Source organism: Archocentrus centrarchus, chromosome 14 (genome assembly GCF_007364275.1).
Source record: "Archocentrus centrarchus isolate MPI-CPG fArcCen1 chromosome 14, fArcCen1, whole genome shotgun sequence".
In the NCBI taxonomy this organism is placed as follows: Eukaryota; Metazoa; Chordata; class Actinopteri; order Cichliformes; family Cichlidae; genus Archocentrus; species Archocentrus centrarchus.
In genome coordinates, this window is record NC_044359.1 from 4399698 (window position 1) to 4425557 (window position 25860).

Sequence of the window (25860 nt, forward strand, 5' to 3'; positions counted from 1 at the left end):
AATGGATGGAGGTGATCCAGCTCCTTCAGGATAGCACATTCATATGTGCCATCACATCTCTCAGCACAGTCTCAGGAGTGTGGAGGAGATGAAGACCTGAGGACCAGTATCTGCTGCTGGGTTGATCCAGGATGAGCACTGTCAAGGTTCTAAAAAATTCAATTGTTTTTATATAGCACCAACTCAAGGTGCTTTATATTGTAAGGTAAAGACCATACAATGATTACAGTCAGACACCCCCACTATGAGCAAGCACCTGGCGACAGCAGGAAGGAAAAACTCCCCTTTAACAGGAAGTAACCTCCGGCAGAACCAGGCTCAGGGAGGGGCAGTCATCTGCTGTGAGGGGAGAGAGACAGGACAAAAGGCACTCTGTGGAAGAGAGCCAAAGATTAATGATAACTAATGATTAAATGCAGAGTGGGGTATAAACAGAGTGAATGACAAAGAAATGCATTGTGGAAAGAAATGCAGGTTTATTTTGGTCCATACTGACATGCTGCTGCACATTTGTCCATGATGGAAATCTCCCATTCCACCACATCCCATTAGGGCTCGTCTTTCCTCTGTAACCAGTTTGAGATTATCTGAACTTTGTGACGTGGTGTGTTATCCGGCTGGAAGCAGCCATCAGAAGATGAGTACACTGTGGTCATAAAGGGATGGCAACGAGCTGTGATGCTCAGTTTGAATTTCAGCAGGTTGTCGTCAATGTGTCTACATGCCTAATTGCATTGAGTTGCTGCCATGTGATTGGCTGATTCAACACCTGCGTTAACGATCAGTTAAATAGGTGTATCAAAGTGTACAGTGACTGTATATTCAAAGTACCCAAAACTACAGTCCTGTAGTTACTGCAAAATTAAGGTCCAAGGTCTTTAGCTGCATAGCTGCAAATAGGAATCATTCCTCTTAGTAAGAAGTAAAGTATATTTTAGAAGGGACCATCCAGGAGGATGACAGGTTGTGTGAATTATAATAAGCAGAAAATGAGTTATGCTTTATTTTGTACTGTTCTCATGATGAAGTAAAAATATCTATATTTAATGTTTGTTAAAATGTTTAAACCCAGAAATGTTTTGGTGCACACATGATGAAATAATGAATTTGATTTACTGGGGATCTCCCTTTATTTCTTGGAAGCTTGGAAAAGACACCAGGTTGGAGTTTTTTCTTTAGTACTGGTGATACTCCGGCTCTGGTTTTTTGTTACTGGCGTCTCGTAAGCCCGTTTGGGCTGGGTCGTTTCAAGCGCGACATAATAATCAGATAAGATCAGTCGGTCGATCAGTTATTAGCTCTGATATGTTCCTAAGAGAAATGCCAAGTCTTCACAATGCTGTGCTCCTGCAGCATATAATGAATACTTTCCTGCGCAGACTTTCATTCAAAAGTATCTTCTTTAGGTTTAGTTTTCAAATCACAGATATGAACCTTGTGAGAAACAGCTGGACAAATGCCAAAGTGGATAAAATGCATCAATCACACAGTCGCATTCATTAACCACATGTGTGAACAATTAAAAGGGAAAAAGAGCAAAATGAATTAAAATGTTAATAATATTTTGGAGGTAGTTGATATTTTTACTTTTGTTCACATTTATTACTGAAAATGTGCCTGCAGAAAGTCCTGTTGATACAAATGCTGCGCAGCTGTTAGATTTAATGAATCAAATACCACGGGAACACATCAACCTGCAGAGTTTGACTTTCTTATGTAATGTCAGACAGTCATAATTAAAGAAAAGGCATCAGCCAGAGACTTGGTCTAATCTTTATATACATAATTAGTCACCAGTTACAATACACATATTTATATACTACAGGAACACAGATAATACAGGTACTCAGTGTGTGTTTTACTTTTTTTTGTAATTATTTTTTCATTACTTAACCTGCATGTTGAAGAAGAGCCAATCATAGGGTTTGTCTTCAAGCCTGGAGGACAAGAAGGAGAGAGGGTCTCACCCTCAGCCCCACTCCCCACGTATCCACTGGTCTACATTTGAGCAGTGCATAGGTCTCAGAAGTCCTAAGTCCTTTACTAACGTACAAAGATGGCTGATACCAGTTAAATGTCCCGCCTCCTTTATCCCAGCTCTTAACAGAAGAAAGCTTCACATTCATTCTTCTATCAGATGAGAAAGCTGATCTGAGATATATTTAGATAGATTGTAGGACTCCTTTATAAGTAAAATGAATGGGAAACTGACTTCAGGAACTCACCCCTTATGCTCTTTCAGTATGGCTTGTACTTTGGTGCATCCTTCAGCAGAAGACAAACCCGCAGAGGGCCTTTTAATGCAATGTCATTATTGCTTACAGAGTAAAAGAAAAAGCTTTTGTGTACATAGACACAGTGCAGATTCACGGAGGGCCCTATAGTTGGACAGTGATCATGGGAAAGCAGAGCCGAACCTCTGCTTGCTTTCATCATGAGGGCAGGGACACATCTGACTCGGAGGAACTTTTTAAGAGCAAGCAGAGCGTGAGCGGTGCTGGACATGTAGGGTGTCTCAATCTAAGGTGGAGGATTTACCACAGGGAATGATGGTAAATGCTTTCATTGCTTATACAGTGGCAACTTCTGTGGGTTTTCAGTATGATGGGTTTTCACATGAATACAGCCAATGGGGTCCTGGTCACTGATTGCGCTGTTTTAAAAAACTGAAGAGCAGGAGACAGAAAACTACGACTGCACTGCAAAGCTGAAGTGGCCACGAGTAAAACGAGCTGCAGGGAGCAGTTTCCTATAGCAGAGCAGAACCGCCACCAAATATCAAAACCTCCTTTAATATCAAAGGAGAGCCTGTTATAATAAATCAGAGTTAGTGTAATACAGTCTTATGTTGGAGTAGATGGTACAAACTGTCTGCTCGATGTTTAGTATTTCTTCAGATATGGCTTCAGGATATGAAACGATGCCTCTGAAATGTGTATTCAGGCTGCTACCTGGTTACACAAGAGGCAGACATGGCTCTGCATGTCCCGATAATTCAAACCTAAACCAAATTAAAACTGTATTAAATTAAGCATTGCAGCAATTAATGTTCATGAAATCAGGCTTTCGAGTCTCTTTTAGGAGTTATTAATTCAGAATAACTGGAAAAAAAAAAACACATTATGCTTCTGTTTTAATGCACATATGATAATGCAGTAAATAATGGCGCAGTTGTTCTTTTTGTATGCTTTTGTGTAGCTATGGTTACCTCCATGCACTTGTAATTAACACAGAAGAATTTGATCGTATTCCTGCTGTTTTTCCCCAATGTTGGTAGGATGACCCCTACCAACATTGGTGGATGTATGCCTTCCCCTCTAGCGCCACCACCCACCGACCCACCTTCTTCCACCCACCCACCTTCTTCCACCTTCTTCCACTTAAAGCACTGTAACTGATTCACTGGACATGCAGTTCATACGCAGAATCTGCATATAAAAGATTGGTGCGGTTATGACCAAGGAGGGGCAAAGAAGCCAAAGAGCACGTGGAGTTATCATTTTCTATAACTATTTTTTTTAATAATAATTAGTTAGCCATACATATTCGGGATGTTGACTGTTTTCCTTCCCATAGATTACCTGTTGCACATGTGAAACTAATGCAGGCGAATCTCACACTGATACAAGCATCTCATTTCACAGAGAAACCCGCGTATTAATAACGAGGCCGTCACCTGATGGCGGCTCTGCTTCTCCAGAGTTCGTGGCTTTGTGAAAGCTGTGAACTAAAATAGTTGCAGCAGCTTGATGTGTTTATGATGAAAACCTACTGATATGATTGGCATGGTGGTTTTTTTTTTTTTTTCTTTTAAGGCTGGTACTAATTTAAAAAAAAAAAAAGCGAGAGAGAGAGAGAGAGAGAGCTCAAAGCTATTGCAAAAGTTTAAGCCAATAATTTTAATGCATGTTTTCTCATCTGGGTGAGAGAGCAGGGTGAGCATGAAACAGCAGCGAGGCCACAACTGGACAACTCTCATCATATCCTCACTGCCACCTCAGCGGGATTCATACAGCCCACTGGCTGACTTTTTCAAGTAGATATCTCACCAGCTTATGGACTAAAACCATTGATTTACAAGACAATTATTATATGTACACTATTCCAGCACTCAATTAACTCACATTACTCATAATATACACACACATCCATTCCTAAGTGATTTTTTTTCCTAAGATGACTTGTTTTCCTTTGCCTGTCGTCTTCAGGCTTCTGGAGACAAACACTGCAGTGACAGTCCCACCAAGAGATCCAGTGGCTTTAGTTAAGTGTCTCGACAGTACATTCCTCAAAAAACTAACCTCACCCTCAAAAAAAAAAAAAAAAAAACTAAAACAAACAAATACACCTCATGTTAACCCTCTTCACCAAGTCACTCAAACATTCTGGTACATGAGGTACATTCTGCTCATGCTCACCACTATTCAGTCCATAGGATGGTTACAGGAGCAACACCGGAAGGGTTAGTGATGCCGGGTGTTTCGTCAACCAGCGAACGGGTCGGGAAAGCGGAGGAATGGTTTACAGAACCTGGTTATCACTAACATTTAGAAAAAGTGGAGGTATACTGTTACAGGAAGAATGAATATGTACACGAGATAGAGTAGCAATTGGATTTTTAGCCCCATGGCGAGTAGGCCTCAAGACCAATGCACAGATTCTCAGGGTGGGGGTGGGGGGAGGTTGCAGGTGGCCACCATCCTCAAAGTGGGCTTCTATTTGTTAGCATTGACGATGTAAAAGATGGGCGTAGCTTCCAGGTCTGAAAAGTGAAGCCAATGTGGAAGTTAAACATTCATTCTTTTTAATGGCCAAGACTTCTACTCCTATAGACGTCTGGAAAACCATACCTCAGTAAAGAGTTTATGGCCTCAATCACGTGTTTCAGGTCCTATCAAATCATTAAATCCAGTTTGTAAAGGAAAGGAGGATTATCCAGCGTATGCTCACCGGCTAATGACTTATGACTGATAAGACGTCATATCTGGTTTCAAAACACCAAATGGAAACGCTCAGCTTCATAACAGAACTTCAGAAACTGATGTCACGGCAGCTACGTCCATTTTTTATACTGTCTGTACACGAGTTCATGCATAGTGTAGCCTCATAAAATGATTATGTTTTCATAAGTTTTCTTGTTTTTTGGTTATTTTGTTGTTTCATTTGGTCACCCTTATAAAAGGTGGATTTTTTTTATAACAAATAAAGCTGTAGCACTAAGCAATTGCAAACAGGTGAATATATTGGTGCACCACCTTTTTTAAATCTGCCTGGCTGGCTAGCTAACTAACTGGTATTAAAACTGACAATAAGAGAGAGATGGCACTCAATGAATCCTGAATTTACGGGAGAAATGGCAAAGATGGTGGCTAAGTTTTATCAGATTTAACAGGTGATTCTTAATGTTTCAAGGTAACTTCAAAATAACTGCCTATAGCTCTTTGCTGAGTGTAAAGACTCACTTCTAGTCCTCCATTTAAAGACAAATACTCAGAAAGTTTTACTTGTATGCTATGTAGCCAATGGCATTTTTTGAGAGTGGTTAAGGTTACGTCCACACGTACCCGGGTATGATTTTTTTTTTAATCCAGTGCAGTTAAGACCACGCCAAAACAGTTGGAGTTTTCAAAAGCTCGACATTCAGTGGACGAAAATGCCATTATGGACAAAAAGCCAAAAATACAGAGAAAAAGCTACATTTGCCAAAATTCCCGTGTACGTGTGGGCACAGTCAAGTCAGCAGTTTTTCTCATGGACTTTTCTCCCTGGTCGTTCGCACTCCACTTGCCATGACCCTGTGCCTCACCAGTGGGGCGCACCCCACAGTTTGAGAAACACTGAATTAAAATATTTTTTTCAAAGGAAATGTTATAGTCTTGTTAGATTATAGCCATCGCGTATAGTGAGATACAATAGGTTACACGTTTAATGCAAAGTGTGATTAGACTGAGTTTGAGTGTTATTAGCGTTTATTATAAAGGGATTAATGAGTCCAATATGAAAATTGTCCTTATAGCATTATATATAAAGTCAGTCAGAGGATTATTGTTTGATGGATACACAGTTGTTTGGTATTTATGGTTATGAATTACTGTTTAAGAGGATCTCTGAGTAGATACTTGGGGTTAGATAAGAAAAAGGGTAAAATGACTTTTCAGACAAGATGTAGACAAGATGGTATAAAAACTGACAATGAACATTTCTGTGGCCTGATAAGATACCTGAAGTGAGCCTGTTAGACAGCAGAGAGGGCCTCTCCATGGCAGAATCTAGATCAGATCCAATTATAAAGGCTCTCTGAAGCCATGGGAGTAAGCCACAATGGATTTCTCTGACAGTGGCAGCTATTTGTCTATTCATGCGGCATTGAAAGAATTGGAAAAATTAGCTTCTAACCATAAAACATCCACTAACATTAGAACTAAAAAAAAGTCTGCAAAAATGTTGCTACAAGGCAAATGAAACAGTGTTTGGTTTATATTAAGAAATCTTTGATTAATGGTGCAAATTCACATCTTTGATATACATTTTAGCTGTAAATTAATTTGTAAATTGGTGTTAATTTTTAACTGTTAGTTGCTAGTAATTTTTTGGCAGCAACCTGGATAACAAGTCAGGTAAACCAGTATTAATTTATAGCTTTAAAGTAAGAAAATACAACACGTCTTCTTTGTAGCATTTATGTTGTTTCCAAATGAAATGCTGTAGGCTACATGAACACACGGCAGTCGGAACAACAGCTTGCCTGACTGGGGAAATGGGCTGGTACCATCTCAGGAGGATGTGAATGCACAGTATTAGCTGCACTGAGTTATGATGATGATATACTTTTATGCAGTGACTCTTTATTTACATTTTGACAACTCTGTCTTAGGCTCCTGATGCATAAAATGTGCAGATTCTCTCTATGCTGTCTGAGGAAATTTTGGGGACATTGGTTGGGTCACTTTCTTCATAAGAAGTTGAAACCACTCTCACATCTGTAGACTAAATTAAATATGAAGCCACTGCAAAGCCAGATGGCAGTTCGCTTAGCTTAGCTTGAAGACTGGAAACAGGTACCCTACAAAGAAAAACTGTTTGGGGCAGTGAAATGGTAACATCTTCTATACGTCTTGTATATCTGTTACATTTAGGTTCTAAAAAGTTTACATTTGTTAACATAACCTCAAATTTGATATAATGTTACTTTAGCAAAACACATATTTATATTTTCCTATAACACTGCTACAACACTGCAGAAAAATCTCCATGTAGTCTGGTTATTTTGTTGCCATGATAATCATATAAACTTATCAAATTACTATGAACAAATGTAACAATGCAGTATTATGTAATGTTTATAGGATAGTAACAGGTGACCAAAGGTAACAAAATCCACACATTAAATCTTGTTAAATTTTACACAAATAAAAATGTAAAAGCACATTTGGCTTTAATTTCCCCCTTTAATTTCCCCCTTTTATTTGTGGGAAAAACAGACCTTTGTGCTGCTTTTGGCTGTTCTAATGAAAGAAGTGACTAACCAAGTAATATTTCACAGGTGAGGCATTATCTCGCCACAATTTACAGTCACCAGTATCGTGAATTTGATATGGCACAGCTAGTATCCTTCTCTTACACCAATATAAAGTGACTGCCGGTACTAAACTTTCACCTACCCATCAAAAATCTTTCCCATTTTTATTATTTTTTTTCTTGCAGAGACAAAATTTGGCACCACCCAAAGAGCTGTTCTTCAGGGTTTCATTAAGCATAACTTACATTTTTGTAATTCATGGCTGGAAATAGCAGGGAGGTGTCAAACTGGGAAAACAAACAGGTAGGTTCGGAAAACCCCAGTATTTTTGTGGCACTTCTATTTTGAGTCATACACAATTATATGATTGGTTTGTAAGATATGACCATTACTCTGCAACTTCTTGTACAACCTGCTAAAAACGTTTCTAATGTTTGACCTTCAGTATTTGTTGTAATCCACCTTTACATGAATTAGCTTTAGTTATTTTGAACTTACAGAAAGATTACAGTTTACAAAACTGGTATCAGAGCCCATATTTTCTTTTTTTTTTTAGATGTTAGCAAATATCCTGTTTCATTGAATTAATAAATTTAACATCTGGAAAATATTGCATGGAGCTGCCATCCTGATAGACATATCACTGATAAATATTGGTGTTATTTATGGGTAAATATCAGTGAGCCAATCAGCTGCTGGTTAGAGCTTCATATTTATCAGACAGACATGAGAGTGGTATCATATTTTCTATTTCTATATTTTCTATGCTAATATCAAGCATGAATCTGAATAATGAGCGACTGGGTGTATAAAGGACACAGGCCTCAGTATTATGGAAGGTATGTGTCATGGCCAGACATGACATAGATGTGGACTTTTGAAGCCTGTGGAAAAACACTTTTGTTCATTGGGGTTTCTGTAAAAGGTAAAAACAGCTGGAATACATGCAAAAACAAAAACTACGTGTCTCAACAAAACTACAATAAAGTCGTTCTTTTTAAATGCCATCCTCTCCCAAAAGCCCATTATCCCAAGAGTATGTGACCATCTGGACTACTAAACTACATGAAGAATTTATTCAGGTAAGTGACTGCTAATCTTTTATAATCCAGTGCTAAGTGCTTTTATCTGTAGACAAATGTGGCTGGATAATGGCTGGGTCATTGACTGCATCGGAGGGGGCAGAACAGCCAGTCCGAGAAACCAGGAGCAACAATTGTTCCGGCCTCCTCTACGAATGTTATTCATCTGCCACCGAGGGACTGCTGAGGAGACGGAGAGGCAGGCTGTGCTATTAGAGCTTAAATTAATGCTGGGTCGCTCGACATTCTCAGCTTTCTCAAGAGAAAAAGATATGCGACGTCTCACCGTGCATTTATACCTGGGTATACTGAGAGAAGCAGAAAAAAGTGTGTGTGGATGATATCACTTAAAAGCATGAAGTTAATTTACAGCTACAGAGATAATTTTGACTGTCTTCTTTTCATCTGTCCACTTAATGTTTATGGACTAAACCAGCTAAAGTAGTTGGGTGGTGGCTTATACATATTATAACAAGAAAGTAACAATAAATCACAGTAAAGATGGTTAAAAATATGTTTAAGGTCATTTGAAACTTTTTTTTTTTTTTTAAATCAGCTGAAAGGGATCAAATCCCTGCAGGGCAACAAGCACCTACAGCTGAATGTTCACAGACTTTTGACCAAGCAGTATATTTTTATTTCTCCAAACAAAACAAGAGGTGAGGTTTTTTTTTTTCTCCCTTTCTTATTGTTCCAAATTTTGTCCTGTGTTGCATCTTCTTTCTTTTCAAAATAGTCTCTGATGAGCGACCAAGCACATAACTTAATCTTAAATGTGTTCAGACTGAATATTTTTCTCGTTAGCACTGAAGAGCTTTCGTAGTCCAGTATGGAGCCAAACTCCAGCTGGCTAACAACAAACTCCCTTTTAAAATGTTCCTGGACTCCGGTTCTTTCTCTTATTTTCCTTTAACCTCTCACTTTCATCCTCATTAATGAAGTACTCAGATTTAGACTTTATATGAGGCACCTACAGTAAGCTGTGTCCTTCAGTCTGAACACATCTTATTAACCTGCACTTCCAGCTCCGGCTTTCATATTGACTGATCATTGGTCACAATGGAAAGAATGCAGCTATGAGCTTTACCTACAGCATTGAGGAGCGGGGCTTGTGTTACAATTGGAGACATTTCGGCTTAGGACAGAGCACCACTCCTCCGACAGATTCAATAATCACATAACAACTGCAGGAGCTACAACTACCAACTATCAAAGAAAGACGTGTTGTTGAAGGCAAAGGTGGACGGGTTGACTGCGGGGCAGGAAGGAGGACTGAAGAAATGAGGGAGATGGTTTGATCTGGGTCACCTCTTCAAATGGTGGCATCATGGGGCAGCTGAGGCACTGCCACTCCAGATCTCCGGTTGGAGTGGCGCTGCATGTGGGGCAGCAAGGGCCCAGATGGTAACAGGCCTAGCAGCTCCCTGGATCTGCTTGGCCACCTCCGCTCCCACCGGCGACTACCGTAACCGAGCTTGCGGCTTCGCCTCACTGCCTGGCCTAACAGCATTGCTGTGTGGGGCCACAGTGGGTCCGTGAAGCTAGAGATGCTGGCCTCCTGAAAAGGGACACAGGACCTGCGCCTCAGTGCGCGTTCTCGGAAGATGTGAGAGGCCGTGAAGAGGTCGGGGCTAAAATCAAAAGAGCCCCGGGTCAAAGAGATGTGGCCTTCCAGCGCCGGTCCCAGCAGGCTGAGGCTGGTTCTGTCCGTGAACGAGTCCGTTCGGTCTTCGTAGCCAAGGTCAGCGGGAGCTGAGCACTGCTGCAGGGGCCAGCCTCCACGGCTCTTACCCCCAATGTCCGCAGTGCTGCCGCCCTCACCTCCATCACGCTCTACCCTGACTGCTTCATCTTCCTCCTCCTCCTCTTCTTGCTCTTCCTCCTCCACCTCTGCTACCTCCTCCTCGTCCACCGCCTCTCCCTCCACCACACCCTCCTCCTCCTCCTCGGTGCTGGTGGGCGGTGGCGAGCGCGGGTCCCGCAAGAAGACCACTATGACAGTGATATTATCACTAGAGCCTGCATCCCGGGCTGAAGCCACCAGTTTGTGCGCCACCATGGTGGTGTCCCCAGTGTTCTCCTGGAGATGATCACTGACCACGCGCACCGCCTCTTCTGGATTCACCGTGTCCCAGAAGCCATCACAGGCCAGAATCAGGTAGTCTTCTGAGCCATCCAATGGGAAGATACCATGGTCTGCGTCACCACAGATGTAGGGTTTGTGCTCCGAGTCACCTGTCAACACAGGTAACAGTTTAATCTGTGAGGATGTGTTCAGACAAAGGAGAGATAAAACAAGGACGTTCAAAACGATAAAGATGTGTGAGATGTTTAGGGGTCATCTGTAAACTGGAGCTACAAAAACATGGCTCAGAATGGGCAGGAGTATGCACTAGTATTTATAATCTCTTGAGACTTTTGCAGTACAGGGAATGCGCGTGGAAAGCCCACCTATTGCTCTGGATACAGACAGACTGCCGTTGACCCTCCATGTCCCAAACCAGATCACACAACCTCCGAGAGCCTCGATCCTCTGCTTCTCATCCTGCAGACACAAAAACCGACTGTCATCATCTCATGCAGCCATTCTGCAGCAAATAACTCAGTACAATGCTTTACCCTCCTCTGCTGTGCACTTCAAACCTGAAATACTGGTGCTGCTTTTAGCTTAATGGTCCAGGAAGCAGGCTGGGACAAAGCAAGGATGAAGGATGGTATCCTGTGTTGGTGAGCAGTAACGGAGCGCAAAATTTACAGCAAATTGCAATAATGAACAGGCTGTGCAAAGCTTGTGAAGTTTTCCTATATCCAGATTTTTAAGGCAGTTCAGTTTTTTTTGACCATGATATGTACCTTTCAGGTCCAGCTCAGCAGGCAGACAATATAATACTGATCTCACATTTGTTTGTCAAATATGAAACTTTGGCAGAAATCACCCTAAAATCTCACTAAATAACACATTATATCTCATTTGTTCTCATTTAAAAAAAAAAAAAAAAAAGAAGTGTAAATTAACAATGTGTTGTTTTATCTGAGTTTATTATGTGCCAGAAGATTTTTCTGGCTGCAATTATTGATCTACAAAAGTTTTTGCTGCCTGCCAACTGCTCAGAGAAAATAAATATTTTGCCACATAACGCTGTAAAATGGCAACTCGACATTTTTACACTTCAGTATTTGGGCAGATTAAAACAACAAGATACAGTAACTGCATCTTTACATAACGCAAGTGCAGGTGCAGCTCATCTGAAATCCACCTGATTCCAAAAAGCACCAACGTATAAAACAACTTTTTATTAAAAGATGAAAAATGATTCTTATTCATCTTATACTGGACATGGTGCAGCCCCTCAGTTCGTCCTTTACTCCTCCATTGATATATTGATATATTGATATGCGTTGCATCGTGTAGTTAAGATGATTTAAGCTTTGTGACAGTGTGTTATCCTGCTGGAAGCAGCCATCAGAAGATGGGTAAACTGTGGTCAGTACCAACACTCAGGTAAGCTGTGGTGTTTCAGTGATGCTCAGTTGGTGTCAAGGAGCCTAAAGTGTACCAAGAAAATATCCCTGCACCATCACACCACCACAACACCACCATTACCTGAACGGTGACACACGGCAGGATCCGTGCTGGATGTTGTTCATGTCAAATTCTAACCCGACCGTCTGAATGTTGCAGCAGAAATTGAGACTCATCAGATCAGGTAACATCTTTCCAATCTTCTGCTGCCTAATTTTGGTGACTCGTGTGAATTTTAGCCTCAGTTTCCTGTTCTCAGCTGACAGGACTGTCAGCTGGTGTGGTCTTCTGCTGCTGCAGCTCATCTGCTACAAGGTTCAGCACGATGCTCTTCTGTATACTAGCTTGTAACGAGTGGTTATTTGAGTTACTGTTGCCTTCCTAGCAGCTCAAAGGAGTCTGGCCATTCTCCTCTGGCATCAACAAGGCTTTTTCACCCAGTGAACTTGCGCTCACTGGATATTTTCTCTTTTTGGACCTTTCTCTGTAAACCGTGCAGATGGCTGTGTAGGAAAATCCCTGCAGATCAGCAGTTTCTGAAACACTCACACCAGCCCATCAGGCACCAATAGCAATGCCATGTTCAAAGTCTCTTAAATCACTTTTCTGTCCCATTCTGATGCTCAGTTTGAACTTCAGCAGGTCATCTTGACCGTGTCTACTTGCCTAAATGCACTGAGTTGCTGCCATGTGATTGGCTGATTAGATATTTGTATTCTCGAGCCAGTGTACCTGACAAAGTGCCCAGTGAGTCTATATATGAAATAAAGAAGCAATTCATAAATGATTCATCATGTCAGGGAAGTATACGGAGAGTGGAACTGATAGCTTTGCATGGCTCACCTCTCTGTCTGGTTTATGTGGCTTCATCAGCTCCACCACCTGCCCTTTCCTGACCAGAATGACCTGGGAGTCTCCCAGCCAGGCCACATACAACGTCCGGCCCCGCAGGAACGTCACCACGCCTGTTGTGCCGCAACGTAGGTTCTGCCAAAAGCACATGTCATAGTATTCATATAAAAACATAACTGCAGCTGCAGCACCATGAACACTGAGAAACAGGCAGAAAAACTGTCACAAATTTGTAACTATGCTGAGAACATTGAGCTATTAAAAAAGATGTCCCTGTGCAATTATAGCATAAATACAATAAATAAATTGTGCTATTATACTTAATAAAGTTTTGGTTAACACAATAGATTAGTATTTCATAGCTCTACCCTGCTCAGGACTACTGTGCTGTAAATATTAATAAATGGTTGGATTGTGCGGTTACCTCTCGCGAGGCCTTCTTCACAAAGCGTTCATCGGTGAGCTTGAAGGCTCTGCAGAGCGCCTCGCTGGGGTCCTGGCTGAAGGATTCCTGCCGTACTAAGTTGACGTGAAGGTGATTGGCTGCATAGATGGCAGCATCCACGCCGCCATGACCGTCAAACACAGCGAAGAAAGCCTGTTCTTCCTGATCCTGAGAGACAAAAAAAAAACAAAACACAGAGGAGCTCAAAACAAAATTTACACATAATGAAAATACATTGAAGTACAACAGTGACTGTAGGGAAGGAAATGGCAATAACCACCTCATCACTGGTTTCAGATGTATACAATAATCTTACTATCAGAGGAAACAGCGACCAGACCTGCAGGCAGGTATGCGGATTAAAGGCACTCAGGACAGCTTAACAGATTTTCTGGTAAACAAGCAGAACTGATTACTGGATAGTTGACAAAGTCAGATGGACATTATGTCATATTCTTTCCTGTTAAGCTTATTCCTTGATGGAATCTTTCTAAAGAGATTAATAAAGTTTAATCTAATCTAATCTAATCTATACAGCTAATAGGTCGCCTGATACTCCTAATTTGCCAGTGAGCATGCATAAAAGCCATATAGATTTTCTGCATGCTTGCAAGCAATGTTGTGCAGGTATGTGCTTTGTTAGCCATTAAAAGTCTGCATACCAATTTGAAATGTGTGCATTAATTTTCGTTGGTTGCTGTGCAATGTGATGATGTCATAAGAGCAGATATAGATAACAACCTTCAGGAGCCTAAGATGTACCTCTGTGCTAAATTTGGTTGCGATCATGTAGGAGGAGTTCAGGGACAAACAGAGCTTTTGTGTATTACAGTACGATGTGTTTCCTTTGGGTAAAATTGACTTATATCGGCATTCTTTCTTGTGGCCGGCAGGGAGCGACTGCTCTGACTGCAACCTCAGAGAGCCCTGATTTTTAATCAGTTCAATTCAATTTTATTTATATAGCGTCAAATCACAACAGTCATCTCAAGGTGCTTTTTACTGTAAGGTAAAGACTCTACAATAATTACAGAGACCCAACAGTCAAATCTCTATGAGCAACCATTTGGTGACAGTGGGAAGGAAAATCTCCCTTTAAGGGAGGGGCAGTCATCTGCTGTGAGGGGGCTGAGGGGAGAGAAAAAAGACATGCTGTGGAAGAGAGCCAGAGATTAATGATAACTAATGATTAAATGCAGAGTGGGGTATAAACAGAGTAAAAAGAAACACTCAGTGTTCCTGACATGTTGAAACAACATTTTATGGTCCAATTTGGAGCAAAATAAATGAACAGGATGTTTCGGATGCCCAAAGTGATACAAACACTTGAGTATGAGCTGCAGTATCATGTTAATATTTCCCAGACAGGACTTCCTTTTATTTTTCCCTTATTTTCTATTTGTATATATACGGTGGATATTCAAAGCTTTCTAATAATGTGCTGCTTTAAATGTTCACTTTCAGTATTAGAGTAGGTGGAAACATTTTCTGATATCTGTGTACGCTGACACCCTTTTAGACTCCTACACCTTGTCCAAGTTTGAGGACTCCTATTGAAAGAAAACCACTATAAAAAGAGCCATTGTTTCCATAAAATTGTTCCCTGATGGAGGCTTGTATGCTCTAATGTGTCCCTTTTGTTTTGTTGTTTGTTTTTTAGGTTAAATATGTCCATGCCAAGAAAAAAAAAAGGCCTTTTTTGCTGACAGTGAGAGCAGACATCTCTAATATGGTGACCTCAGGCCCAGAGCTCTGGATGTAAGGACAGAAGCCCCACCCACCTGCCACTGAAATCCTTTACATCTGAACCTTCTGGGCCTATTCCAGGAAGCAGCTTCAACAAACTCTGAGTTTAAAAACAGACTCTGAGATCAGCAACTCTGAGTTTCCTGTTCCAGAACAGCTGATCAGAGTTAGTTCAATCAGCTCTGAGTATGATCGCTCAGATTTTGCGTGAGTAAGGAAAGAAAGCCATCATCAATGGAGTGCCGATACCAGGATTCACCATGGCAACGGGTAAATAAAGGGCGGAGCCTCCATTTTAATCTGATGATGGAGGATCGCACGTGTCAGTGTGGAGCGTGACGAGTCACTTTAATCAGCCTGACCCAAGATATCATTTCTTTATAATGTCTGCTGTCACCATTTACACAACTTGAACCTCCATCAGATGAAGCTGAATCCAAATTTCACATTTGATTTATAAAATCTAATTATTGAGCCTGACGGACAAACTGCAGGAGACAGAAAGTGAAGATAAAACTGTGGAGAAACAGCTCAGAGTTTACTGACCGACCTGTTAGAGACTGAGGCAGCAGCAGACCCCGGGGGAGCTGACCTCAGGTCAGTTCATTTAATTAAAACTGTTTTTGCTGCAGTTTATGACAGTTCAGTTTATGACAGTTCAGTTTATGGTTATTTGTTTAAATAATTGTACAGTAAAAATGGAATCTATTGCTGGAATAGCAACCTCACTTTATTAATTGAGATTTCATTATTTCTGCCATTACTGGATAAAAATGAGAAATGAGATTTACAGAAAAACTGCTTTAATGTTTGCAGTTTAAAGATTTTAATCTGATCTAAGATCAGCTGATAGATGACAGCTCTGACAGCCACAGCAGAGATGTTTCACCGAGGTACTGTTAAAGGTCAGAGTTCATAGTTTCACATTTAGCTGAAAACATTCAGAGCAGATTTCCAAGTCTGTGATGAATGTGAAGTTTTACCAGTAAAGGCAAACATGTTGTGATAAATGCCTCAGCTTTATAGGTTTTAAATATTTGGTACGTTTTGGGAGGATGAGACATTTTAATTAAAGAATGCAGATCGTATCAGGAAAATGAATCCATTATGAACAGATCCAGACTGGATGAGCTGCAAAATGAACTGGATCTGGGCCTTATCGCGTCTGAATCCCTGATCCTGATCCATTTGGATCCTCCTGCTGCGCAGGTGGACTCGGACAGGGTTTGCGGATCCGTTATAGATGATCGCCGATTTTGGTGATTTTCAGTGAAAAATATGTGGAAATTTATACTTTCAATTTCACCGTAACTTTCAAAATGACACCATTTGAGTCCCTTTAAATCCATTTAGTTCAGTTTTCATGTCTTCAAATCAATTCAGCCTCATCTTCACTCAAACATTCACATCATCTTCTGATCGGGACATTTTTCCATCCACAGTGTGTTCTGTGTCAGCAGCTTCATCCAGATCAGTGTGATGTCACAGTGATGCTGCAGTAACTACAGTAAATGTTTCAGAGGAACTGACTGACAGTCTGACAGCTGCAGCTGTGACATCATCGCTGTCTCCGTCCTTACGACGACTGTAAAAGCTTCATGTTACAAAAATAACAAACTAACGTCTAACTGGGATTTCAGTGTTTGTAGCAACATAAACGTCTGCAGATGAATTCGCTCCTCTGACGCTCTGACAGCCACTTTATGAAGGAGGAAATGAATGGGAGGGTCAGACAGGTGGTTCAGGTGCAGCAGGAGGGGCGGAGTCAGAGAGACACTCAGAGTTTGTTGGATAAAACCTGCCAGGTTAGGGTCACAGAGTCTGTTACCATGGTAACTGACTCAGAGTTGGAGTTAGCTCTTTCTGGAACTGAAAACCAGAGTTTCCTCATTTTAGGGTCAACAAACCAGAGCTGGAGCTAAACCTGCTTCCTGGAATAGGCCCCTGAAGTCTAACGCTACAGAAAGGTGTGCTAATATGAAAGGAAACATGTAACAGTATTTTGCGTACAGTAAGTATGTTTCTAAATTCTTGGTGGAAATGATCCAGTTTGCATCTACAAAGGTTTGACTTCACTGGTAAAAAGAAAAAGCAGATGTTTTTTGTAAACAGGAGGAAGCAGCGCCTACCTGAATATTGAAGAGCGTGTTGAAGTCGGGGATGATGACATGCTTGTCCTCCATCTTGCGCCTCATGTTCTTGATGGCGTGGATGGACGTTTCGTAATATGGCTGTGGACGGCGGTGGAAGGGGAGCTCCTTCAGCCAGAGGCAGCACGTCTCAAAGAGTCTATTAAACACCAGCCGGGCCAGCTTCACAGACTCCATCTCTAACACACACACACACACACACACACACACACACACACACACACACACACACACACACACACACACACACACACACACACACACACACACACACACACAGTGAGCCAGGCTATTCTACTGGGGCTTATTTTTGGCTTCACTGTTTCCAGTTCAGGTTTTACACAGCTTGCACTTTTAGAAGTATGCTCCATCAGAAATGTATCTTTTGAACATCAAACATCTGTAGGTGCCTCTGAAAGCTGTCTGAAGGATGACAGCTGAGTCTGCAGGAACAACAGCTTGTGTTGTTACAGTACACACTATGTATGTATCACTGTTACAGTTTAAGTTCTTTTAGTGTAAGTACAGAAGTATTTGAGTTACCCTGAACCACCAGTTATCATTTTCTGATCAATGGACTAGAGGCTGCAGGTGTGTAAATTTCAGGTGCCATCTGTGTCAGTTACCATTCAATTATATTTTCCTCAAACAGGTTTGCTTTTGGGCTCTTGCTGGCCAGATGGAGACGAGAAAAAAAAAGATAAGTCAAGCTTCAAACCTCCGAAAACTGATGAGAAACATCACAGACATCAGATCATTTCAACATCAGCAGATGATCATTCAGAATCATTATCTGGCAGTAGAAATAAACTGCAGGTTGTCCAAAATCTAACTGGTGTTATATTTGCCTTTTTAGGTCAATATTTAGGGGGTGGAGGGGTTGATCACTTCATTATCCCTGGGTAGTTCCTCCACTCTCATTTTATAGGGCGAGTTAAAGGTTCTGTTGAATTTTTCTGCTGCATCAAAAATAAATAAATAAAGATCAGCCTTGTCCCCTGTGGAAATTACACCTCGAGGGGCCTGTTTCACTTTGTCAGGAAGGCGAAGTCAGTGGCAGATTTCACTGAGGTACATAAGTTAGAGGAACAGAGGCGAGCCCGTAAGCGCTCGCTGTAATAACCAAGTCTGTGTGAGTGTGTGAGTGTGACCTACTAATGCTGGCTGCAGGTGTAACGGTCTATCCTGCGTTTGCTTTCTCTTCCCGCTGTCGCTCCGCTTGACAAATACGGCATCAGCGAGACAGAGGGACAGCCTGTGCTGCATCCCATTTCCTCCTTTCACCCCCACTCATGCTGCTTTTTAAAAGTATGCGCACATCAAACCCAGTGTCCCAGTAATAAACTGCACTTTGTGAGCCGAGTGCCCCCCTACCCCACCCCCACCTCCCCCGGCCTTGCTCCAAATGGAGCTGTTACAGCGCCGCATCTAACATTAAGGTCTACTCATAACACTTTGCAAATAGCTGGAGAAAAAAAAAAAAAAAAGAACAGTAGAGTGCAATGAAGCGGCATCAAACAGGACGTGATCGGCTGTTACGCAACACAGGAATTTTGAGAAAGCACAAGCAGAGAGGTGGTGGTGTGCACAACACTCTGAGCTTCAACCCCAGCAGGATCAGAACATACACAAAGCTTCTCATGATTCCTGATTCAACATGTGTTTTGGGCCTGGTTAAAGCAGGATAACTAAAAGAAACTGGTGGAATGTAATGGAAACAAAGGTGGCTCAGCATAAATTCAGTGTCCATATTTAAGCTTTTGGTTAAGCCTAAAGTGAGCCCATGTGAACCTCAGTTTCCTGTTCTTAGCTGGCAGGAGTGACAACTGGTTTTTTTCTTTTTGCTGATGTAGTCCATCTGCTTCAAGAGTCCATCTGCGATGCATTTTCTGCACCTTTCTTCATTCTGATGCTCAGTTTGAACAGCAGCTCGTCTGAACCACGTCTACATACCTAAATGCTCTGAGATGGTGCCATGTGATTGGCTGATCAGATATGCATTAACGGGCAGTTGAACAGGGGTACCTAATAAAATGGCCGATGAGTGCAGCTAAAAATAAATAGTATAGGTATGCTAAACACAAACTGATTAGCTAAACTAAATAAATGACCCCACTGGGATATTTTAGCCGCTAAAATAGCTCGGCTGTTTGTGGGTGAAGGACTCCCCGTGAAACTAAAGGTATCTGTGCTTTTTAGACAGCGTTCTTAGACTAAGAAAAGATGTAATTAAATTGTGTTTTCCCTCATTGATTTTTCACCAATCTATGAAAAGAGCACACAGAGCAACACATTACTGAATTGCTTCCTTTTCTCTGGTTCCTAATGGAGTCGTGAGCTTTAAAAACAGGTCATAAATACATCATTTCAGCACAGTTATCTTCTAAAACAGCTGGCAGAAGAGCATTTCTATGGGACTATTTTCTCATTCTCTACAAAATATACTGATAGCCTAATTCATCAGGTATCGACTGTTGTATAACACTGTATGCTGTGTTTTCTCCAGTATATACTTAGATGTAACCTGAAAACCATTGTAATGTAAATATGCTGGTCCCTGTTGGATTTAGCATATCCTGACTGACAGCTGAGTGCGCTTCGGAGTCTACTTTGTGCCCTCTAGTGGTCAAACACCTCTCTGTGCAGCTTTGTGGGGGGAGAACTGGGACAAAGCCCTAGTGGTTATATGCCTGTCTATGTGTGTGGGATGAAGTGAGAGAGAGACCTAATTTGAGAGCGGTCTCGTGGGCTCCCTGGGGACTCACGTGGTAATGGGTCAGCTCCATCTTCTACAGCCTTATTGAGGTGGTGAATGGAGAGGTCAGTCTGCAGGAGGCTGTCTGCTGTGGCTCGGGCCAAGGCGGCAGCCAGGGAGCACGGGCAGTTACTGTGGTGAGGAGAGACGGCACAGTTAAGAATGGGTCAGGAAGAAAAATCATCTAACAGTAGCATCAACGAGCGACAGCATCATCTAGATTCACTGGGAAATATATTCAAGAATATCGACATGTTGGAACAAACTGCATACTGTTGCTTTCGATTTTCTTGAAGCCTTAACACAAACAAGTTTTGGCAGGTATTATTGGCCGGTTATAGCTCATCACAGGTATGGGTATTGCCACACATACTTCATATCTGCTTATAAGTAATAAGAAATTACAGCACATAGATGGCATGTTTCTTTTTTACCTATAAAATGCCACATAAAATGCATATTTTTATATTTTTTAAGCAGTAATATTATTTAAAAAGTCATTATTAAAATAAGTCATTGCATTCACACAAAAGGCACCAAGGGGGCACCCCCAATCCGGGGCTAAAAGATAACAGTGTGCCAAAAAAAATTGCAGTTCCTCTTGTGGCCACTCGAGGCTGGCTCCAATAGCGAGTTAATCCCCACAGACTTAAAATACCCACTACTTTACAGCAGAAATAAATACGTTTGCATGCTGGTAAGGCTTAATGTTAGGGACATTGCTTCTTTGATTGACATATGTGCTGTCACTGCTAGCTGAGACCTCATTCACTGAGAATTTGGAAACCAGCAGTCCCAAGGGAAAAGGAAAGATGTTTATTCCCCCACTGGTTGGCAAGTTGTTACTGAGGGGTTGCTGTGAAAGTTGCCAGACCTGTGGTTTGTGAGTATTTGCAGTGACGGCGGCGTCTTCCATACAAACTACAGGTGACCACAGCAATCAGCTAGCGACCAAAGAAATAACAAGGGGTGAACAGTTTCACCCAGCAGCTGTCAGTAAACACTTTCCAAGCAGTCGGGGAATACAACAAGCTCATGACATCACACAAGAAACCTGAACAGAATTCATTACATCAGAGATTCCCAAAGTGTGAGGTACCGCCCCCTAGTGGACACTGCAGATGGGCTGTAAAAGGTGAGTTTCAAGAAAAAATAAAATTGTCCATTTTTTAATTCTTTTTAAAATTAACATTTATGATTAAAACCCTTCCTATTTTTTAATAATCACAGTTAAAGCTTTTTGGGGTTTTAGTTTTTTGTTTTTTAGGGAAAAGCTGAGAATCAACAACAAAAAGCAAATTACAAAAGGAGAAATCACTTTATCTTAATGTGTGTGTGTGTGCGGCTGCAGCATAATTACATTTGGGAACAGGTACATTACATACATACTGTAGATAACCCCTTTAACAGCATATCACTGTACATTATAAAGCTTTTGACTGTATTCTGATTTCACACGTCATCTGCAGAAAGCCGGTGCCTGTATTTTGCCTTGAAGGATGTTAAAATGTTATTATAATACAGAGTTCTGCTTAGTGCAGCAGAATATCACAACATCTGGCCACATCAGGCACGCTGGAGGAGATGTGCCTTTTTTTAAGGTTAACAAGAGTTGGGGAGGAGGGGGAGGAGTAGGAGGAAGAAGAGGGGGGTCGTTTGAAGGACTGAAGGCTTGCTGTACATGAGTCACCATGATAACTAGGCCAGATCCAGATGCAGGTAACCATAGTAACCTAATGTCTGTATGTTCTCCATAGCACTCAAATTAACTCGAAAATCAACCTGAACTGAAGTGATGTTAGCTCAATGGCTTTTTAATTAAGGAGTGAGAAGCAAAGCACGGTGAAAAATGGCTCTCCTGACCTGGACTGATATGATAATCTGATCTGGTAATCTGCCAGCCACACCCGAAATCCTTGATGTATTCAGGCAATCCAAAACTTCTGGCAGGAGTGATGTGGAGCCCTCATTTTGGTTACACGATTTGCTCATGAAGCAATTATGTCGGTTTTAAAGAAAGCAGGGCATGATCGAACAAAGGTTTAAACCAGGAGACGGCACCTGAGGCTGTGCTCTCATCTGGGGGTGATTCATTAAGTGGGACAACAGATGGGAGGCAGTGAGTGTTCAGAGGTTACTGTGGTGAAACAAACTTACAAAGTAAAGTATATATATATGTCCAAAATATTTGTCGTGTTATATTCTGTGTGAATGTGAGTGCGAATGCCTGTCTCTGTGTGTTAGCCCTGCGACAGACTGGCGACCTGTCCAGGGTGCACGCCGCCTTTTACCCTATGGCAGCTGTTAATATAAGCATAGGGACATATTATTATTTAGCATTGTGGTAGCATATGTTTAGCATATAACATCCATCCATTTATTTTCATCAGTGTACACCCCGACTACCAGCTATGTAAAGCTGTAGTTTGAGAAGTTTGCCTTCAGTGCTTTCTGCCAGGAAGGTTTCCATTTAGGCGTCAGTCACAGAGACTTAGAGACCAGTTGGTAACCTCCAGTCTCTAGGAGCACGTGCGTATTCCCCGATCAGCTGGCGAGTGGTTGCTGGAGGAAAACAGTTGCAAAAGCCTCTTTTTCACTAGCACCTACTCAGCTCAGCTCAACTCAACACTACTCAGTTTTGGTCGTTTTCCATTACAATTGAGTACCACCTCAATGTGGGTGGGGTCGTTATACCAGTGCGACATGTGACACAAACAAACTGTTCTAAAAACGTCAGTGTCGGTTTGTGTGCAGCCATTTCCCTCATTGCTGGGTTTCAAAAACAGTGAGTTTGATTCTGGTGAAGGAGTTGCTCTTATGCGCCATCTAGTGACGTCACTCCCTGGCCAGTGGCACATAGTCTGTTCACATCACATTTTTGGCTCGACTCAGCTCGCTTGGAACCCCAGCTGAGTAGGTACTAAAAAAGTACCTGGTACCAGGTACTACCGCCTAATGAAAAACCCTAAAAACCGAATAGAGCCGAGTAGGTACTAGTGGAAAAGAGGCAAACGAGGTATACTGTGTTGTTTGGTTGCTGCAATGGCCTGCAGTTTGCATGGATGGTCGACTTCTGCAAATACCACCTAAACACTGGACTATAGTGAAACTTGAAAAACTGCAACGCAAACTGGAAATGGAGACTATTTGCCTTCAGTGTGAATGTTGTGCCTTATGGCTGCAACTAAACACGTTTCAAAAAGCAGTAAGTTAGTGTCTTCCATGCAAACTATGGGCAACTGTGACCAATTTGAAGGTGAAGTCAATGACTTCAGGACAGTTCCTCTTATGGTGAGGTATTTCATTCAAATCAGTACATTTCAGCATCACTCGGGCATTGAGATTTTAGTCTCTTTGCTTTGACTATATCATGCTTACGCACATAATGAGTTAATGAACGAGTTAATCCACATTCTTGTACACTGTGCCATTTAGAACTCTGTTCCCTTGGAGTACCAAATATCAATTATATTTTAATTTAAAACAGATATACTGCATACTGGTTCATATTAATTTAAAATGTAGCAGCAGGGCTGCTGAATACGCCAAGGTAATCTCTGCTGGACACTTACAATACAGTAGTCACTGCACTGCTTTAATTTCCCCCTAATAAATGAGCTGGGGTTGGCTGAGTACAACACAGGGACATATTCTAAAATTAAATACACTCAGTGTGAAAGGGCCCTCTGTGGCTCATATGTCAAATAGAATGGGTTTAATCAATGAAAACTCAAGTCAGCCGCAGCCAACCTCAACATCTTTAATAAATTCAGCTACACTCTTGCTAGCAGAGACACTTAAGAGAGTTAATTTTCGTATATGACTAAAAAGATGTGTTTTTATTAACAAATACCATTGGACTACTCTAACGAAGCATGTTCTTATCACAAGACTGACTTCCCATGAAGAACAGCAGCATGAGTCATTTAACTGCTCCGCAGAAAAACATCCATCCATCCATATGCAAATTTACAACCAGAGGAGGTCACGGTAGATAAGTGGGTAAGTGGTCCTAACATGTTCAAGTATTTTCATTAATGGACTCTACTAGAGTAGCTTTGCATGATTCATAGTTTAAAAAAAAAAAGCTCCTCCCCCTTTTGATTGCCCCCTACCTTTAAGACATCTTTCTTCTGATTGGGTAAACCAGGTGAGCTGCAGCCAATCAGAAACTCCTGCTGGTGTTACAAGGTTATAAAAACTGTGAAACCTACTAACAGACTATAAAGTTGAGTTAAGAGGCGTCCACACGCGATGCAGAGGATGCCGTTAAAATCCATCAATGTTTTTGTACCAAGCTGCAAACATGCTTTTTAATGCTGTAAAATCAGGCATTTTAACATTGGAGTCTTTGGAGACTGAATCACCTCAAGCGGCCACGAGAGCGAATGAAGCAATTTTTCCAGCTACTTGTTTACGTTGAACGATTCCCTTGATTATTATTTGTCGTTTAACACGTCTGAGCAGTTTAGTTTCAGATTAGATGAAAACAGGTGTGCTTCCAGAAAACGTGAACTCAAACTTTTGAGTGGTACTAGGTTCCTTCACATAAAGTCTTAGTTTGCTTTTCTTGTTGTCAACAAGAATCTATAATTTACTTTTTATATTTGCTGTTGTAATCCTGCCTCTCCTTTCTTCCTGTTGCTCTCGCTATACTCTGCAGTGCTGGAGAAAACACCATGCCATGGCAACCACAAAAACTACAAATAACCTCACTGATGATCATCTTACAGAAATAGTTAAATATATTGAAAAGGCAATTACTCATTTTCAATCCTGCCACTGAGCTGAATATATCCAGACAGTGTGTGACGTATTTGTGTACATTCACGACAGACTTCAACTCTCCTGAACATCATGAACTTCTCAACAATAGAGACTTAATTCATACTATATATACCAAAAGAAGAATAAAAGTCTTTTTACATTATGACATGTGCCCAGTGTGAACCTGCTGTCCTCTGTGCAGAGAACAGGGCGACAGTGGTGCACCTGCCAGTTTTGGCGTCCTATAGCGAATGCCAGTCAAGCTGTGCGGTGCTGGACTGTGAGCACAGGTCCCACTAAAGGATGTCAGGAGCTCGTGCCACCCTCATGAAGTCAGGGCTCTGTCAGTGCTCCTCCTGCACCTCCTTGCACAAAGGAGCAGATACCGGTCCTGCTGCTGGGTTGAATTCCTTCTAGTTGTCCAGCTCTCCTCATGTCTACTGGTATCTCCTCCACACTCTTGAGACTGTGCTGAGAGAGACACACAGCAAACCCCCTTGCAATGGGTGTGCCATCCCAGAGGAGCTGGACTACCTGTGCAACCTGAATGTGCTGCAGATATCGTCTCATGCTACTAGCAGTGACGAGGGCACCTGCACAAAGCAAAGAGAGCAAAGGTCATTGGCCACCACCTGATAAACCATTCCTGTTTTGGGGGCTGTCTTGTTGGTGCCTCTTCAATGGACCTGTTGTTGATTTAATTTGCACCAAAGCAGCTGAAATGGATTTACAACAGTTTACTAAACAGACTGATATCCCTGAAGTTTAACTGTGTTATATTGTGATGATCGAGGGTTTCCTTAATTCTCTGAGCCGCGTGTTAGCCAACTCAGGGTCACAGGTAGGCTGAAGCATATTCAAGCGGACATCGGGCGAAAGCGGGGTAGACCCCGGACAGGCCCTAAGACCATCAGAAGGCTAACCAACCTTTAACCTTTGACAGCACTGTAATTCAAATCAGTTCATCCTCAAATCCAGTTGAATGTTTGTGTTAAGTTTGACAAAATTTTCTCAAGCTATT

The 25860-nt window shown here is 41.7% G+C and overlaps 1 protein-coding gene across 2 annotated transcripts in view; it reads right to left on the reverse strand.

Annotated features, from left to right (window-relative positions):
- Window positions 1-1761: 1761 nt before the first annotated feature.
- The window catches only part of ppm1e (protein phosphatase, Mg2+/Mn2+ dependent, 1E), a 60159-nt gene continuing 36060 nt past the window's right edge, over window positions 1762-25860 (reverse strand). For both annotated transcript variants that reach the window (XM_030745678.1, XM_030745679.1), the window contains exons 3-8: window positions 20083-20204; window positions 17297-17496; window positions 13401-13589; window positions 12968-13111; window positions 11053-11146; window positions 1762-10836 (exon numbers count right to left, since the gene is read on the reverse strand). In XM_030745678.1, coding sequence (XP_030601538.1) covers window positions 9914-10836; window positions 11053-11146; window positions 12968-13111; window positions 13401-13589; window positions 17297-17496; window positions 20083-20204 — 1672 coding nt within the window. In that variant the 3' untranslated portion in view covers window positions 1762-9913. The remainder of the gene's footprint in view (window positions 10837-11052; window positions 11147-12967; window positions 13112-13400; window positions 13590-17296; window positions 17497-20082; window positions 20205-25860) is intronic.